This window comes from Carassius carassius, chromosome 14 (genome assembly GCF_963082965.1).
Source record: "Carassius carassius chromosome 14, fCarCar2.1, whole genome shotgun sequence".
NCBI lineage: Eukaryota > Metazoa > Chordata > Actinopteri > Cypriniformes > Cyprinidae > Carassius > Carassius carassius.
This window is the reverse complement of record NC_081768.1, coordinates 26,387,682-26,407,698: the sequence shown is the minus strand read 5'-3', so window position 1 is coordinate 26,407,698 and position 20,017 is coordinate 26,387,682. Positions and strand designations below refer to the sequence as shown.

The 20,017-nt window shown below is 35.4% G+C and overlaps 1 protein-coding gene across 1 annotated transcript in view; it reads left to right on the top strand.

The window, feature by feature from the left end:
• Positions 1 to 9,537: 9,537 nt before the first annotated feature.
• rps6ka2 (ribosomal protein S6 kinase, polypeptide 2) overlaps positions 9,538 to 20,017 on the top strand; it is a 66,311-nt gene continuing 55,831 nt past the window's right edge. Inside the window, exon 1 of the mRNA XM_059566794.1 lies at positions 9,538 to 9,876. Coding sequence (XP_059422777.1) covers positions 9,778 to 9,876 — 99 coding nt within the window. The 5' untranslated portion in view covers positions 9,538 to 9,777. The remainder of the gene's footprint in view (positions 9,877 to 20,017) is intronic.

Here is a 20,017-nt window from a genome sequence, read left to right as displayed (position 1 = left end):
TAAGCTGTCAATGTAGGAAGCATTTTAAGGCATCACTTATACAGTGAAGGCATCCAAAAAGTGGAAATCTTGATTCTATACTTTTTTGGGGGGCTGAGTTCTCAGTCAGTATCGTATGTATTATTTGCGTAGAAGACAATTCTATAATTGAGATGCAGTTCATTGAAATCCATCCTACAGTGCCTGGGAATTTAACAGGTCATGTTTATTTCTAAAATGTTAAGTGTTTTCATTCTAACACCAATCTGTATTGAAATCAGTTGAGAGTGGAGTATGTTTATTGTAATATTTGTATATGAATATTATATGTATATATATATATATATATATATATATATATATATATATATATATATATATATATATATATATATACACACACAGGTGCTGGTCATATTATTAGAATATCATCAAAAAGTTGATTTATTTCACTAATTCCATTCAAAAAAGTGAAACTTGTATATTATATTCATTCATTACACACAGACTGATATATTTCAAATGTTCTTTTAATTTTGATGTTTATAACTGACAACTAAGGAAAATCACAAATCCAGTATCTCAGAAAATGTGAATATTGTGAAAAGGTTCAATACTGAAGACACCTGGTGCCACACTCTAATCAGCTAATTAACTCAAAACACCTGCAAAGGCCTTTAAATGGTCTCTCAGTCTTGATAGTTGTCCAAAAGATGACCATTGACACCTTGCACAAGGAGGGCAAGGCACAAAAGGTCATTGCAAAAGAGGCTGGCTGTTCACAGAGCTCTGTGTCCAAGCACATTAATAGAGAGGTGAAGGGAAGGAAAAGATGTGGTAGAAAAAAAGTGTACAAGCAACCCTGGAGAGGATTGTGAAACAAAACCCATTCAAAAATGTGGGAGAGATTCACAAAGAGTGGACTGCAGCTGGAGTCAGTGCTTCAAGAACCACTACGCACAGACATATACAAGACATGGGTTTCAGCTGTCGCATTCCTTGTGTCAAGCCACTCTTGAACAGCAGACAGTGTCAGAAGTGTCTCGCTTCAAAAAGGACTGGACTGCTGCTGAGTGATCCAAAGTTATGTTCTCTGATGAAAGTAAATTTTGCATTTCCTTTGGATATCAGGGTCCCAGAGTCTGGAGGAAGAGAGAAGAGGCACACAATCCACGTCGCTTGAGGTCCAGTGTAAAGTTTACACAGTCAGTGATGGTTTGTGGTGCCATGTCATCTGCTGGTGTTGGTCCACTGTGTTTTCTGAGGTCCAAGTTCAACACAGCCATATACCAGGAAGTTTTAGAGCACTTCATGCTTCCTGCTGTTGACCAACTTTATGGAGATGAAGATTTCATTTTCCAACAGGACTTGGCACCTGCACACAGTGCCAAAGCTTCCAGTAGCTGGTTTATTGACCATGGTATCCCTGTTCTTAACTGGCCAGCAAACTCGCCTGACCTTGACCCCATAGAAAATCTATGGGGTATTGTGAAGAGGAAGATGCGATATGCCAGACCCAAGAATGCAGAAGAGCTAAAGGCCACCATCAGAGCAACCTTTGCTCTCATAACACCTGAGCAGTGCCACAGACTGATCGACTTCATGCCACGCCGCATTGCTGCAGTAATTCAGGCAAAATGAGCCTCAACTAAGTATTGAGTGCTGTACATGCTCATACTTTTCATGTTCATACCTTTCAGTTGGCCAAGATTTCTAAAAAAAATTTCTTTGTATTGGTCTTTAGTAATATTCTAATTTTCTGAAATACTGAATTTGTGATTTTCCATAGTTGTCAGTTATAATCATCAAAATTAAAAATATATCAGTCTGTGTAATGAATGAATATAATATACAAGTTTCACTTTTTGAATGGAATTAGTGAAATAAATCATCTTTTTGGTGATATTCTAATTATATGACCAGCACCTGTATATATGTATGTATGTATGTATGTATATATATATATATATATATATATATATATATATATATATATATATACACACACACAAAATGCATATAAATAACTAGTACATGTTCATGAATTAACTAAATCAATGGAATGAATTAGGTTTTGGGAACTACATTTGAGCTCCTTTCAAACCACTTAGCACACACACATTACCTGATCTTGGTGAGTATAGATAAAAGCGCAACATGTAATCCTTAAATTCACATTGGCTTCAGATTTTCCCTTCTTCTGTTGATTAAAGACAAACAAACGTCACCTGGCTTTTAAATTTAAATGACCTCACTGTCTTTCATATGTGAAAAGAGCTCTGCATGTTTCTTGAGAGTGGTCTGCTGGTGGACACTCAGGGCTGAGTCACCACTGTCCTTCAGCCTGAAAGAGTGATGATGAGTAAGAGCTTTGTGTGTGTGTAGATGTGAAGCTGTGTCTCTTCTCTAGACAGTTTATTTGCTTTATCTGAAGATGAGGGACCATTTGAAGTTCTACAGAACCCCTCAGTGGACAGAGGTCTGTTCCAAACCCTAGTGAGCTGTCTACTTCCTACATAGGATTATGTCTTATAAGGTACTGTAGCAATGCAATGTGCCATACAAATAGAAATGTAATAGAAATACAAATAGAATACAGTTATTGTAAACATTCAAACTGGAATTGAACGTTTGAAAAATGAACTGGAGTAGAAAGTGTGATAACTAAACCTTTATGGAGCAATTTTTTTTTTTTTAACAATATAAACTGTATTTCATTCATAACATAAACGTAATGTGTTACTTTAGTAGTTAATAAAAGTAAAAAAATAAAAATCTGATTACAAAACTCACATTAATGTGCTACCTCCGACACTGCCAATATGCAATATTTAATTGTAATTTAATGCATTTTAATTATTTAAAATGTGTGACACACACACAGGTTGCCAGATTGACGACACCAACAAGAACGAATTCACTTGACGATGAATGAAATGACATATGCTATGTTTTCCGTCAACTGGCAACCCGGGATGCCGAAATACAAATTGGGTAAACTTGCAGTGGACGGGGTTCATAAACCAAAACAGAGACCGACAGAAAAGGAGAATAACTGACTGTAGCATTGTTTTTCAGACAAACAAGTATGTTAACTTGTAACAGCTAACAAACATATTGTGGTTGTTTTATGCTTTCGTAGAGTCAAAAACTTACATACAGCACCTTTAATTATGTTTTATTAAATAACAGAGATTTTACCTGAAATACGACAAATACATGAGGGTTTACAGAATAAGATTTCTCTGAATGATTAGAGCAGATATACAAGTGAAATAATTTGTGAACAAAATGAAGGTGTGCAAACATCTTTACACAGAAACCTCCCAAATCACTGTGTGTCTTTTTAAATAAAGAAAATAAGTGGCTTTTAATAGATTATTTGCAAAAGTTTGTGAATGTGTGGAACATTTTGCCTTTTTTCAGTTAAAAGATCTGAACATGTTCATGTTGGAAGGTCACTGTAGACAATGTCTACTCTAGATTTAACAGTATCTGTCCTGCTGTAAAAACTCTAATTCGCTGAAATCCAGTTAACCTCACCTAATCCCTTAGGGGTAAATCATTGACAATGAGGGAGAGCTTTGAAGATTTTCAGACAAATCTTTGATGAACTAGAAAAATGACATAAAATAGAACTGATTTCCTCATCATCTCTAAGATTGTACAGGAACTGGATACCAGTTTCCGATGCTGGTTATGAACAATTGGTTTTTTTTTTTTTTCACTTTGTTTTTGTAAAATAGCCCACATCCACAAATAAGATAACAAAATCTAAATTAGTACAAACCTGGCTGCACAATGGTTCTTTTTAGATTGAGATCTTCAACCTTTTTCAGATACTTTTGCAGCACAACTAATATCTAAGATTCACCTATAGCATTTAATAAATATAGATATTTTTTTTTTTTTTTTTTTAGAAATCTCCTTTTCTAAAAGAAACTTATATGAAGTTTTACTTGAATCAAAAGATCCTTTTATCTTTAATATAATTCACTATTAAAATCAATAATTTATTTATCGGTTTATTCGGTGTATTCATTATTCATTTAGTTGGCAATATAGGGAGGTTTACTTAAAAACTCAAGTCATGATTTCTTATGTAACTGCCACTCAAATTTCCTTTCATTTTCCCTTTAGTAAAGGATTTGGGATCTAGGTATATGTCTCTGTCAGAACACCCTAACAACTGCCTAGAGTCCACTCAGTAAACCTCACAGCAAGGTCTACATTCCCTTAAACTTCAAATCTCTTTTAAAAATTCAAGCAGCATAAGGCCTTTAAACTTGTCAAGACGATTTTCAAAGATTGTCTTCTTTGTAAGAATGTCTCAGAACTATGATGTATTTGCATGTGTACTTCACATTATAAACATTTTATGGATTGAAAGAAAGTAAATGAAAGTAAAAATAAGTACATTTCCATTTGTATATATAGAAATGTAACAGTGAGTGTATGAGAATAAATGTCTGCTGTTGCATCCATCCTGTCTCTCTCTTTTAGGCAGTGTGAGGGAGAGAGAGAGAGAGAGAGGTTATGTCAAAAAAGACTGAATTAAACAGCTCTCTCCTGTCTTACTTTCAATATGAATGGAAGCAGCAGTGCACCTGTAAGTTAACCCGTATGGAGCACTGACAGACACAGCGGGTGGAGTTCTTTCCGGTCCTTTATCTCATCTGCCAGAACACCATCACTCATGGATGTGCAGCATTCACCACTGGACTGAGAAGGCCTTTGAAATTCCAATTCAGCCCCAGAATTTTATTGAGGCAGCAAACCGGGTGCGGAATTGTAATCCAAATTTGAATTTAACCCTTTAGTATGTATAAAAGGTTCTTTGTTGCCATTGATGATTCCATAAAGAAACTTTACCTCCATAGAACCTTTGGTTACACCTTATTTTAAGGTATCTTTGTTACAATTATACATTTAAGTAATGAGTACTAACTACATGTACTTACTATATGTTTAGGGTTTGGCTTAGGGTTACTTGTATGGCATGTAATTATGCACAATGTATTATTTTTACAATAGGTGTAACAATGACACCGTAAAAATAAAGTGTTACCCAACCTTTCCATTTCACAAAATGTACTTTATAGTGGAAAAAAGGGTTCTTTGAAAAAAGGATGGGAAAGGATATTCTTCACATTGAGAAAAAACATCAATAATTCACTAAAAGGTTTAGAGGGACAAAATGGTTCTTCTGTGAAATCCCTGCAAAGACCGCTTTTTGGAAACTTTATTTTTGTGCAAAAATAAATTAACAAGTGTCACTACAGCCTGTTTCCACTTCAGAATAAGAAATACCATAAATGTGACATAATGTGTATAATAAGGATTGCTTGACTGTGATATATAGTAGCATTTATAAGATATTAAGTTGAAATGAGAAAGGCACATTGTGAAATATAAATTTGGAGAATAAGAAATTGTGCAATGTTTCCATATGGGCTTTGAATTCCCTACATTGTAAACTTGTACAAGTTAGACAGGACACCATTCTCTGGCTACTGTTCTTCGCAATGACAATTTATGTTTATGCACACTTATTAACATTAACAATTATTCAAAGCTTGCGTTTTCCCTTCAATAGGCATGTGCTACCTTTGTAAATTATTAAGCACACTGGTCTTGGTATAAACAAACAACATATCATTGCTTGAGCAAATATAAAATTTTCATACGTAGTATTTCTTACATTTGCTGCTTGACTGCAGAGCTGAGGATAACTTACAGCATCCTATCTTTAAACCTCAGGGCTATTACAGTCACACAGTCTACTTCTAGCCCCCACAGCAGGAGTTACACACCATTACACACATTAGCCTCTATGATAAACACACTCCATCCTTACACAGCACAGTGTGCTTCAGTGTGCTCCACTTGGCACAGGTGTCCAGCACGGAGGCTTTTTTGCTGCTGGATCAGCGTGCAGGGGACATCTGTAAACCCCCTGAAAGATCTCTCCATTTCTCAAGGCTGATTTAACTGTGCTAATTGGCTTTTGTCTGCGATACATCACAAGGCAAATAGTTTATTCCACCCAGGAACTCAAGCACTGTCCTTTGGTCTTCTTTTTTTTTTTTTTTTTTGAACGTGATAAATTAACTGATTGCTGTGTGAATCATACAATGACTTTCAGTAGTGTTGGCTATTTTAAAAAGTATATCAGCGTTTTAAAGGTTAAAAGGTTTGTCTTGTGTTCTGTCAATTTTGATTGCCACGTAATACTCAAAAAGGAGGACAAACCGTTGACCTTCAAAGAAACACATTTTAGACTTAATAGTAGTGCTGTCATAAGATGAATTGCATTAATCGCATCAAATAAAAAAGTTTTTGTTTACATACTATGTGCGTGTACTGTGTATATTTATTATGTATATATAAATACACACAAATATATATTTTGAAAATATTTACATGTATACGGTATATGTATATTCTTATAATCTATATTATATATAAATATAATTAATATACAAACGTAACATATTTTCTTAAATATTTACGTGTTTGTATTAATAAAATAAATATACACAGTTCCCATATATATTGTAAACAAAAACGTTTAATTTGGATGTGCTTAATCATGATTTATTGTTTGACAGCACTAATTTAAATAGATTCTCATGCATAAATAATAGTAATCTAACTCTAAAATAAAATGCTAAGAAAATTGATAAAATCAAGATATAAATTTTGATTTGAATTAAGGTGAGGATAACACCAAGGATGACATTTTGTAATATTCGGTGGATAAAAACGATGAAAAAACAGTTTTATTCGTTCAACAATTTATTTATTCGTTTGTTAATTATACACTGGATAAAATATATGATCTACAGCAAGTGGACAAATGAGCATCCGGCTGAAGGCTGCACTGGTAGACAGACATGATTCTTCAAATCAGTAGGGCTGTACATATAATCTATCACGTTGTAGTGATGTTCCAGATAAAAATGGCTTACAGCACCTTCAAGAATGGAGTATAATTCACAACCTGAAAGCTGCATGTACCGCCAGGCGTCTGAAGATGTCCCTGCTCAGCCTTTCAAAGCAAGATTAGCCTGTGAGGCCAGGTCAGTCCTTTCTATTTATAGAGCACAGCCAGCTCCGATGACTCACCGCCTCATTTAGCCAATCAACATAAAACTCACAAAAAATAAATTAATAAATAAATAAAACAGTCTGTGTAAAAAACTGTCTATACCATTTTTCTTAAATATTCTATTGGACAAATTTGGTGTAGTGAAAATTTTGTTGGATATTTCTCATTTGTAATAATTAAGAAATACGCAACAACTGCTTAGAAATTAGTAAAGCATTGTAAATGCAGACATGCCTTTTATGGAGCGTGGCATAATAAAGTCAATGCAGCAAAACAACAACAACAACTTAAGGACATAAAATAAACACCACTATTATAGAACACAACATGTTTTTAACTCTACACTGTTCGAGGGGGGTTGTATCACTGCAGTCTCTCTTTGCTCTCAGCACAAAACCCCTGTGGCTAAAAAGAGCTGCGGTCAGAGCATTTACCTGCTAGAAATGCTATAAACACTCCAGACATTGCAGGAAAATGCTGCAATAAAAATACAAATTCATTTGAACTGATTCAGTTCAGCGAGTTCGAGCTTTATCACAGAAAATATAAGTTCATTTAAGTGCATAGTAGCACATATAATAGCATATAATTCAGTTTATATAAGGATACACTGAGGTTTCTCAACCAACACTTTGACCAGACAGAACTGTAAATCTATGGTTAAACATAATTTCATACGAATAGAGCTTCTTACAAACTGTTCAATGCATAGAAATCTTTTCTTATCAAGAATCATTTTACACTGCATAGAATTATTAAGTTTAGGTTCCTCAACTGAAAAAGTGTCGTTTAGCATTAATGCAATTTTCATCTCTTTCTCTCTCTCTCTCTCTCTCTCTCGCTCTCTCTCTCTCGGTTAGGTAAACTTGTCGTTGAATACGTACAGTAATTCACCAAATGCAGCTTGAAAAATAATGACTTTCTGTATTTCTATGTTTAGCATGTATAGGATGATGATGCATCAGCCAATGTGTTATTACAGTAAATAAATAGAAACATTTGCTAATTTAGTTGTTATAGAATATTCACAGAGGCCATCTTACTAATGGTGGAATTCCTAGCAGAACTTATGAATGCCTTCTGATATTATTGTAAGATACAGTATGCTATTTTTAATTTTGCCATTTCATCTGAACATCAACACTTGCAAGCTTAAGTCATTCAAAACGTCTTTGACCTTAACTGACCGAATTGTGTGTCTCTGAAAAACAGTGATCTTTGACACTACATGACACTGTTTTTTTTGTCTGTTTTTAATTTTCTCTTATTATTATTATTATTAATTTATTTTTTATGAGGGATCTATGGACATATCAGTTCTTTTAGATTTGTGGAGTAAAAATTAAAGTTTGTATTTTGAAGTAAAAAGACTAAATTAGATCCTTGTTGTAAAATGATTTAGTATTTTACATTAATGAGAATTTAGCCATTTATCAAAATGTTGAGATTAGATTTTGTGCCTTCTATAGTCAAGAGAAAAATCTTCTTGGTCTTCTTGGTAGCACCCTACCCCATCTTACCCTGTGCAAAAAGCAGTATGTCAGATGAGGATGTTCAAATGCAGTATTTATGAATGACAAACAATATCTGGGTTACCAACCACATCCACTGAGATTATAAAACGCAAAACCACAGTACACATAGCTTTCCCATAAGTCCACAGAAGCTTAGGTTGTCCCTCAGATTTGAAAAATTTAATTAAGTTAAAAGTACTTATGTGATCCTGGACCACAAAACCAGTCATATAGCACAGTTGTATTATCAATAGCCAAAAATGCATTATATGGGTCAAAATTATTGATTATTAATTTATCCCAAAATTCATTAGGATATTTTCCCTGAAGATATTTTGTACGTTTCCCACCTTAAATATATCAAAACTTAATTTTTGATTAGTAATATGCTTTCCTAAGGACTTCATTTGGACAACTTTAAAGGTGATTTTCTCAATATTTATTTTGTTTTTATTTAATTTTTTGCACCCTCAGATTCCAAATTTTCAAATAGTTGTATCTCGGCCAAATATTGTCTGATCCTAATAAACCACATCAATGGAAAGTTTATTAATTCAGCTTTCAGACGATGTATAAACCTCAATTTCAAAAACGAACCCTTATGACTGGTTCTGAGGTCCAGGGTCACACATTCTGAAAATACAGAAGTTAAAGTTTTTTAAACACTCCTCCAGTTTTCCATTAGCTAGAAAAACATAGTTCTTCTGCCCCAAAATCACTCAATGCTGAGCCAACAATCAGAGCATTGGTTGCATAGCACCATAGAGTCCCAGCATTTATTTATTTCAGGGGCATTAATATATGGATGGCTTATTAATAGTCCCCTCAGCATATTTAGCTGAGATAGAATAAACAATATAAACATAAAGAATGACACCGTTCAGCTTTAAGGAGCTCAGTGTTTGGGGAGGGAGCTTCTTGACTACAGTTGAGTGTGAAGGTGGTTCTGAGGAGGACAGCTCCAGTCATCTACGCCGAGCCACAGCCGAACTACAGCGAGCAAACGTCCCAGAACCTGCAGGTTTGGCTCTGTCATGGCCTCCCCCCTCATAAATCAGCATTATGGATTAGTGGAGGGGAGGCGACTGTAAATCCCCACTGTTGTGCTGATCTTGATTTAAACGCTGGACAGATAAATTGTCGTTTGAGGATAGTAGCAGGCGAGCCGGTACAATGGATACGAATATGCGCAAATTTACGGTGAGAAGATGGTTTTCCGTGTACCTGCGCAGAAAGTCGCGATCCAAAAGCTCGAGTTTATGCAAACTAGAGGTAGGTGACACTTAATTTGCTTCGTTCACCAAGCTGTGTGTCTTATTTCTTGAATTAAAGGTGTGGAGTGCTTGTAAACAATGTCGAAATCTGACGCTCGCTGTGTAAAGTTGTGATGAATTGCGAAATGTGGAAACGCAACGGGAAATATTTCAGTGTTCGGTGTTGCCGAGATTTATAAACAAAGATCGTTTTTGGTTATTTACATCAAACATGCAGTGTATTTTGATGTAAATCATATTCTCATAGGTTTGGGTTTGAAACAGCCTGAACTGAACTAGTCAAAGAAAGCAGATGCTAGCCTATAGAAATGTGTAGCCTAGAGAATTCCCCATAATTTGGAACCCACCCTGAAGGATCCTAACGGGGTCAAAGAATCCGCTAAAAACATCCCACTGCTGTCCTTACAGTATGAATTGTTTCCTGTTGTATGTTGTGTATCTTTACACGTTGCATATATTGTATGGGGTTAACTGCAGCAGGTGAATTTTCCAAAGCTATAATAGTTTTGAAAGAGTTTCTTTTAATTTCTGTGATGTACAGGAGCATTTCATCACTGGTTTATAAAGCTTTTGGGACCCTATTTGATTGGGACTCGACACTGACAATGCAACAAAACAAACAAACATTTTTTTTTTTTTAACCTTTTTTATTGCACTATATTTGACATGTTTATAGGTAAAACTACATAAATGTATTACACATAAACCATCACATTCGTTTATGCTGTATTTAAAAAATAAAATGTTATCAGGTAGATTGAGAGTTATCTATTTAATATAATCTTCAAAATGATTCCACATTATGCCTTTACCAATGACACTGTATATAGTTCTGCCAGTTCTTCCATCCACAACATTCAGTATTTACTCCAGAATGTTTTTTTTTAATAGTATAATGCAAACATATATTTTTAAGTATAATTAGGCTCAAGATTGAACTACTTTTATACATTTGATTTAATTATTATTATACAATTTTAGAACAACTGCAGTGAGATTCTCACCAGAATCAGTACACATCAATCTAGACACAAGTAGAAGCAGTAAACAACAGCATGTCCTGGTTCGATTTCTAACAGCTGTGGACCCTTGGTCATTCAGTCCTGTGGTGGTTTTGCTGAACCCTCAAATGTCTGCTGGCAACAAAGATCTAACCTGACAAACCTGTCTCTCAGTATTAATAGTTAAGGACTCAGAAGAGTTGCATTCCAAGAAGCATCTGTGCCCTTGCCCGGATGTCCACTGGATGATGAAATGGACACAACTTTTATGTCTGTTGTTTCTGATACCTGTACAATAAACTGATGTGTGTGTCTGGAATGATAATGATAGAACACATTTAGGCTAGCAGGTTGTATAAAAATCGAGTTCAGCTTAGCATCTCATGGAAAGGTTTGTGTGTTGTGTGTGGATACTAGCTTGTAATTTCAGCACTTGTTAGTTTTTGTTTCTTCATGGATTAAATTTACTTTGTCTTTTTGCAATTGAGCTTTCCTTTTCAGTGTTGAGCAGCTAAATGTTTGAATGAATTTCTGATGGTTTAAAGCTACATGCACCACTGAACCTGACAAAACTCTAGACACAGCCTTTTGTAATGATGGGTCATGGAATGTTCTATGATTGAAATATTGTAAATCCATATGCTGTTTATTATTAGATTAGGAAAGTACTGCATGTACTGTACTCTACGAAGTAAATAATCACATTTAGCCTTCATTATTGTCATTAAGATCCATATTCTGAAAAGATGTGAGCTTCAAGATCTGCCTATTCCAAATTAACTAACTACTGCACCAAAATATGTCTCTTTGATAGATATTTTCAAAACTCTCCATAGCCCAAACCACGTTCAGATAAGCAGTTTACATGATGCAGAATTCAGATTAATACAAGCAGCATATGGACCCTTTTCACATTTCCGTGTTTCTCAGGAGCGGAAGTCATCATAGTTGGGTAGGAATAGCAATGGGAGACCACTTCAAATATATATTTTGCATTCACATTTTGCTCAAATATCAAAACAAGAACTTCACAATGTTTTCACGACTTTCAAAGTAAAGAAACAAACATGTTTTACTTAGCTGACGACTGCTGAAACACCACAGTCTATGAAAAGGGCCCATTGTCAGTTGATTTCATATTTCTAGAGGATTAATCAAGTTATGCTGATCAGATCAGTGCATTTACAGGACACATACATGACCAAATTTTTATGTGCATGCAAACATGGTCAATGATAGTGATGTTAAGCTCTAGACGTCTGACACGTTGAGTCTATTAGAGAAGCAGAAATAGATGTCCTTCATTCACCTGCTTCAGGTTATGTTCCTCAGGCTATAATAAATGTATATATGAACTCTAGATTTGAAATGTCAGTAACTCTGAGCATTAGGAGTTTAGATGCTCATTCACAGTGTTTTGAGAAGGTCTTGGTAACCTTTACTGCAGATAAAGACAGTCTGCAGTCACAGAACCCCGGAGAGCTGATCATATTTAGACACCAGTGATAAGTACAGTCTGCATATAACACAGGCCGGAAATGAAAGGGCTGGAGTAATTTAGTTAGTGCTAGGCCCATCACTAAGCTTAGCTTTGAAGTCATCAGGTTTGGCAAAAGCAATCATGTGGAGGTAAAATGATAAGAAGACATGTTTAATTAAATGTGAGGTCAGTAATCAACATTGCACAATGCGAGATGAAAAGGTCAGTGAATGATGTCAGTCTATGATGTAATAGCAAACAACTGCTTTACTGCCCAATGTGATGCTTACATGCAATATATTGCATTGGGGTTTTAGTGTTGTGGTTTTTGATTTATGATCATTTTAAATGAATAGTTCAACCAAAAATGAAAAATTGCTGATATTTTACTCACCATGAATCCATCCAAGATGTAGATGAGTTTGTTTCTTCATGAGAACAGATTTGGAGAAATTGAAATAATAACTTGCTCACAAACGCAGTCAATGGGTGCCGTCAGAATGAGTCCAAACAGCTGATAAAATGTCACGATAATCCACACTACTCCAGTCCATCAATTAACTTCTTGTGAAGTAAAAAAGCATTATAATAAACAGTGCTTGTTTGCAATAAAGAAATCCATCTAAATGTTTTTAACTTCAAAGTATTCGTTCTGGCTAAAATATGAGTCCTCTATCCATAATATTGCTTTTTCTATTGAAAAAGTCATCTTGTCTAAATCAGGAGAGATGTATGCACCTTTCAAGCACAGTTTACAATTAAAAACATTTCTAAAAGAACGTGTATAAAACAAAAACAGGTAATGGATTTCCTCACTGGAGTAAACATCATTGTTGTTTGAAGAAAATGTTTTAATATATATATATATATATATATATATTTTTTTTTACAAACATGAAGGTCATGTGGATTATTTATATTTGAATTGAATTCTGCCAAGTGTGCACTTGTAAGTGTTTGTTAAATGCGTAATGTTAATTACATGAGTACAGGTCTGCTCACATATGAAAATAATATATGAAAAATTAATTTAATAACTGAAAGTTGTTTTGTTTTTTCATTGTGTTCATCATGGTTGGCCCCATTTGAATTTGTGATGGGCCGTGGGTTGAGAACCACAGTGTAATAGAAACTTTAATGCTTTGTTTGAAAGAAATATATCAAAATATCAATATATCAAATTTTCCAGACAGAGTAGACTGACCAGGCAGGTGTTTATCCAGATGAGCGTGGTACTTGCGACCCCTGCACATTTTGTATCTTTCTCTTCCCGCTTCAGGGGTTTGTTCCATTCGACTGTAAGTGCCCTGCGAAGTGGATATTCCACAGGATATTCCACCATGATTCCAGTTCGAAAAAAGTGAAACATGATTTCTATGCAGATCTCATGATTATGGTTAAAAAACCATTCACACTTCTATAGCAAGTATTGTCTGTGTGTGAAGACACTGCAGGCAGTGGTGTAGCGCAATTCTGTGTTCTTAAGTGAAGAAAATCTCAGTCGATTTCCCATGTGCAGGGGGCAGAGAGCAGTAAACACTATGTAGGGAACATGACAATCGGAACACAGTTCATTCACAGAGTTCTCTTCTAACGAGCTGGTTATCTGAATAAGGTGCTTTAAACAAGAGAGACAGGATAAAGAACCGCTGTCCTAGACCTATAAGTAAACTACCCACATATTTTTGTTCTCATCCCTTAACATGCTTTCAGCCAGTGAATCAGTGAGACTCGTTTTAATCTACAGGAGACAGGCGTTTATGTAACATATATTATATTTAAATAATAATAATAATTGTGCCAGGAGGATATTAAGCAATCAGGAAAAGGCTCAATCTCTGATGTGCCTCATGTGGTTCCCATCAGACCATTTCAGCTACAAAAACACCAAAAATATCAACCATTCAATTTCAGTAAATTAGTATAGACAGATAGCACAGGAAGAATAGTGATTATATTTGTCTCTTTAAACTGAAAGCTAAAAAAACAGGTAAACCTGAGGTGAAAAAAGGAGAAGAATGGCAAAAGAAAAAAAAAGTTCTGAACAGCATGAAGGCGATAATTAGCCCTCCAAGGCATTATTCTTTAACCTCTTATTCTCCATTCAGTTTTTGAGGTCTTTATCTGACCTATTCAGTCTCATTGTTTATATGTAGGTATTAAAAATACAGAGTCGTTAATTGAGTCACTACGAAATTTACAATTGCTCACAGTTCCCATAGGTAGCATAAACAAAGCAATATTTTCATGAAACAAATGACATTCTTCTGCTGTGGTAATAACATCTTTAATCTGTGTTTACAGAATCGAAGAAATATGGACATGAATAGAGAATAAGATGAGAATATAAAGGTCACAAATGACTTTGCATCCATTTACAAAGGACATTTTTTATTTTTTTTCTCTCCTTGTTGTTGTACTAGACACATATATTGGCCTGATTTATTTCTTTATTTAAAATTCATTATGTTCATGATATCAGGTAGCTACAGTATTGCCATATCATATCAGCAAGATTTCAGTAATCCTTTTTTGTAATTCTGTTCTCATCATTCTGTATTCAGGGTCACGTGTAGATTATTAACAATTCATCATATGGCTAATCTACTTATACACGAGCTGAAGTCAAATCTAAGCTAAAGTCCAGGCATTTATTTCAATATAGGGATCTAACAGATCTGTATCCATATCAGGTTATGTAATGCTGTCCAGATCGTCACGTGTCAGATTTGCAAAGATACTATAGATTTTTATTATGACACATGCATTTGTTTTCAAATGGCAGGTGATTACTTCAGCAAAAATGACTTTCTAAAAAAATATGTACATGCCAAGAACTACTGGGAATTATATTGTAAAAAATAATAATAAAGTGAAATAATAGAGTACTTAGTCGACAATAAAGCTCTAGTGTTTCTGAGGGCAATGATTTGACAGTGATGTGTTGACTGAAAACTATTTAATTTTGAAGTGAAACTGAACTAAAACAAGAGTGTTTTTTATGGCTGTGCTAATTGTTTTGAAAGCTTTGACCTTAGTTTGTATAAATGTGTAAAATATATCCATGATCATGTAAAAATATATCATGCACATCTATCTTATAATTTCTGCCTGGATAAAGCAGTTCGTAAATGCAGGAAAACACATCCATCACTGCACATTCTATATCATTATCTATATTTATTTTTATACTAATTAATATCTATTATATGTGAAAAACCTAGAGTAGACTGTTATGTTACTTTTCTGAGCACCTGGCATGTGATTTTCACCTGGTGGAAAAACAAAATCATAAAGTTTTACATTGAAGACTCAAGCTTTTACACTGAAGACTTTTCCTTAGGCAAGGTATAAAATCTAGTTAATATTAAAAAATGTAATTCTGGCCAAGTAGAGTCCACTTCTTTCAGCTTTTGATGCAATTTGCTGGTCAAAGTTCTCTGATTGTTGGTCATTTCTGTGCAGAAACATATAGTGTTTCCCCAGGAACTCTTCTATTGAGCAGGATTATTAAAAACAAAATCATAATAATAAACAAAATCATAATAATAATAATAATACAACAATGTGGGTTAAATTCATCAAAAGCATATACTGTAAAATCTCTGCAGTGTACAGCTTTTCTTCATTTTGACACAAAGGACTGGAATTCTGACTAAAAATGTATCAAATTTGAATTGTGGTGAGCATAAAACAGTGATTACTGGATATTTGTATTTAGATTTATTTTATTTTATTTTATTTTAGCTTGTTATAACAATGTCATACTGTGTTGCTTGTGCTGTAGGACTATTCTTATTTGATAAAGTGAGTTTACATGCTCTTTGTGGCAGACTGTGAGCTCTCACGCACAGACAGAAGCTGGTCTAGTGTGTAGGCTGGTGCAGAGCATCTACTGTATGATATTACTATACCACACTGAAATATTTCAAGATCCATCTTTAGATTACAGTACCATCACAGCAGTCCTGCAGCAGTCTACTGCAGTAAAATGTAAATAGATTTTTGGTACTGGTATTGTAGGAGAATAAAAACTAACAATAAAAAAATAAGTTGCTTGCTGGAAGTGTTGTTTATCTGCATGCACTGTCCTGAATTGTTTTAGCACCCGGTTTATATCACATTAAAATGTACTATTTTAACCTTCACCTTTTTTGCCCTTTATTTCTAAGCCATCAAGCAACCCATCAGATCTGAACATCAGATCAGGTCAAACCACCTCACTTTCATCATGCTGTTGATAATATCCAGGGATGTGATTAGACAGGGTTCACCATCTATATCTAGAGCTGGTCCCACTGAGTATTTATATGTGATTTATTCATATCATTTTTAATTTTCAAGACTTTCCAAAATGAGCCATAGTTACATCTAAAGGAATTGTGTAAGTGACTAATTTTCTAAAGCTATATGTATCAAATTCTGTATTTCATACACACAGCACATTTGGGATACTTAGTTTGAGTGGAGTTTGGCATTAGCTAAGCTAAAGTATAATTTTACTTTTTTTTCCCACTGACTCCCAACTAGAGAAACATCTAAATGTAAAAAAAAGAAAAGAAAGAAAACCAAACAATTTAACATAAAACTAAATTAAACACACTGTCACTCAGTAAATGTGAATATGGCCAAAAGTAATTATCTTAGAAGGCTGCATAACTGCTGCCTGTCATTTGAAACAGACTTCATTTGAGGAGTGATTATAATGTCATACAATTCACAATGGGTGTTTATTGACCCCCGTTGAGCAAAATAAAATGAATTTAGTATCTCTTTGTTTTTGATTGCAGTAGCACAGCTTTTGAACGATCAAAACAAAATTATTTTGTGAGATGAGTCTGAAAATGGAACCACTCAGGCCGAATCCTAAATTGAAAACAAAATTGAAAAGCCTGTTTGGTTTGTTGACAACTGGAAGGCTGTTTTTTTTTCTTATATAAGTGAAAAATTCAAAATCAATCTTGATAGATCATTTCCTTGCACTTAAATTGGATTCAGCCTATAAGAGTTATTTGATTATAGAAGGGCGAGTCCAGGACTAGTTGTCACACTGTAAATATTCCTCAAGATTTGTCATATACAGTAGATGTCACATGTTTATACAATCCACAACTCTTAAACTTCCCCATGTGACAACTAGCCCCAGTCTCTGCTGTATCATTTCCATAACCATCATCCAAAGGTGAATTATCACCAAAGCAGAGTTTAAAACTCATCATTATATTCTGCTGACCATCATGAGGAGCTGACATGAGGCTCTTTTGATGGCTTGGCTTTTATGTGCGTAGCTCAACCGGAGCTGTCAGAATTGTTAATCAGGCCTCAGTGCTGAGGTTGAAGATTGCATATCCTCAGTGTACTCATCATCACGTCACAGGAGTGGCCCGGTCTGGACTGTAGTTATGTAACGCAGCTGCACATTTATTTATTCGTTTGTGTGGCGTGCCATAAGACGGATTAAGCTGTGTCTCTGAGCTGTGTCAGTCCCAACACGGGTGCATCATTCAGCTGTGCTCAGCATCTGATTTCACAAGCAAATTTCTGAACTGTGGCAGTACAGACTGTCCCCTCTACAGACTGTCGCCCACCCTTACTGCTGGGGTACCTGGCATAGACCCACTGAGAGAGAGAGAGAGTGGGCTGTTATTGAGAGATGACTGCATTTGGAACACAACTGACCCATCGCTACACTCCTTGGTTACTGTTACTCACTCACTCACTCACTCACTCACACAAACAATACAGAACAGAAGTAAATTAGAGATTTCTGTTATTTTCAATAAAATGGTAAAAAATTACAACCCGAATTCCGGAAAAGTTGGGACGTTTTTTAAATTTGAATAAAATGAAAACTAAAAGACTTTCAAATCACACGAGCCAATATTTTATTCACAATAGAACATAGATAACATAGCAAATGTTTAAACTGAGAAAGTTTACAATTTTATGCACAAAATGAGCTCATTTCAATTTTGATTTCTGCTACAGGTGTCAAAATAGTTGGGACGGGGCATGTTTACCATGGTGTAGCATCTCCTTTTCTTTTCAAAACAGTTTGAAGACGTCTGGGCATTGAGGCTATGAGTTGCTGGAGTTTTGCTGTTGGAATTTGGTCCCATTCTTGCCTTATATAGATTTCCAGCTGCTGAAGAGTTCGTGGTCGTCTTTGACGTATTTTTCGTTTAATGATGCGCCAAATGTTCTCTATAGGTTAAAAGATCTGGACTGCAGGCAGGCCAGGTTAGCACCCGGACTCTTCTACGACGAAGCCATGCTGTTGTTATAGCTGCAGTATGTGGTTTTGCATTGTCCTGCTGAAATAAACAAGGCCTTCCCTGAAATAGACGTTGTTTGGAGGGAAGCATATGTTGCTCTAAAACCTTTATATACCTTTCAGCATTCACAGAGCCTTCCAAAACATGCAAGCTGCCCATACCGTATGCACTTATGCACCCCCATACCATCAGAGATGCTGGCTTTTGAACTGAACGCTGATAACATGCTGGAAGGTCTCCCTCCTCTTTAGCCCGGAGGACACGGCGTCCGTGATTTCCAACAAGAATGTCAAATTTGGACTCGTCTGACCATAAAACACTATTCCACTTTGAAATAGTCCATTTTAAATGAGCCTTGGCCCACAGGACATGACGGCGCTTCTGGACCATGTTCACATATGGCTTCCTTTTTGCATGATAGAGCTTTAGTTGGCATCTGCTGATGGCACGGCAGATTGTGTTTACCGACAGTGGTTTCTGAAAGTATTCCTGGGCCCATTTAGTAATGTCATTGACACAATCATGCCGATGAGTGATGCAGTGTCGTCTGAGAGCCCGAAGACCACGGGCATCCAATAAAGGTCTCCTGCCTTGTCCCTTACGCACAGAGATTTCTCCAGTTTCTCTGAATCTTTTGATGATGTTATGCACTGTAGATGATGAGATTTGCAAAGCCTTTGCAATTTGACGTTGAGGAACATTGTTTTTAAAGTTTTCCAAAAAAAATTTACGCAGTCTTTCACAGATTGGAGAGCCTCTGCCCATCTTTACTTCTCTAGAGAGACTCTGCTTCTCTAAGACAAAGCTTTTATAGCTAATCATGTTACAGACCTGATGTCAATTAACTTAATTAATCACTAGATGTTCTCCCAGCTGAATCTTTTCAAAACTGCTTGCTTTTTTAGCCATTTGTTGCCCCCGTGCCAACTTTTTTGAGACCTGTAGCAGGCATTAAATTTTAAATGAGCTAATTAAGTGGATAAAAGTGTAAAATTTCTCAGTTTAAACATTTGCTACGTTATCTATGTTCTATTGTGAATAAAATATTGGCTCATGTGATTTGAAATTCCTTTAGTTTTCATTTTATTAAAATTTAAAAAACGTCCCAACTTTTCCGGAATTCGGGTTGTAATATAAGTCGTGACACACAAACACACCAGGAGCAGTGGGCAGCTATTTGCTCCAGCGCGCAACTGGGGATTCAGTGCCTTGTTCAAGAGCACTTCAGCCATGAGTATAGAAGGTAGAAGAGCACTGTTCATTCACTTCTCCCACCTACAACTCCTGCCAATAACGAGACTCGAACCAGTGACCTTAGGGTTACAAGTCCGATTCTCTAACCATCAGGCCACAGCTGCCCCATATTATATATCTATTTATAAT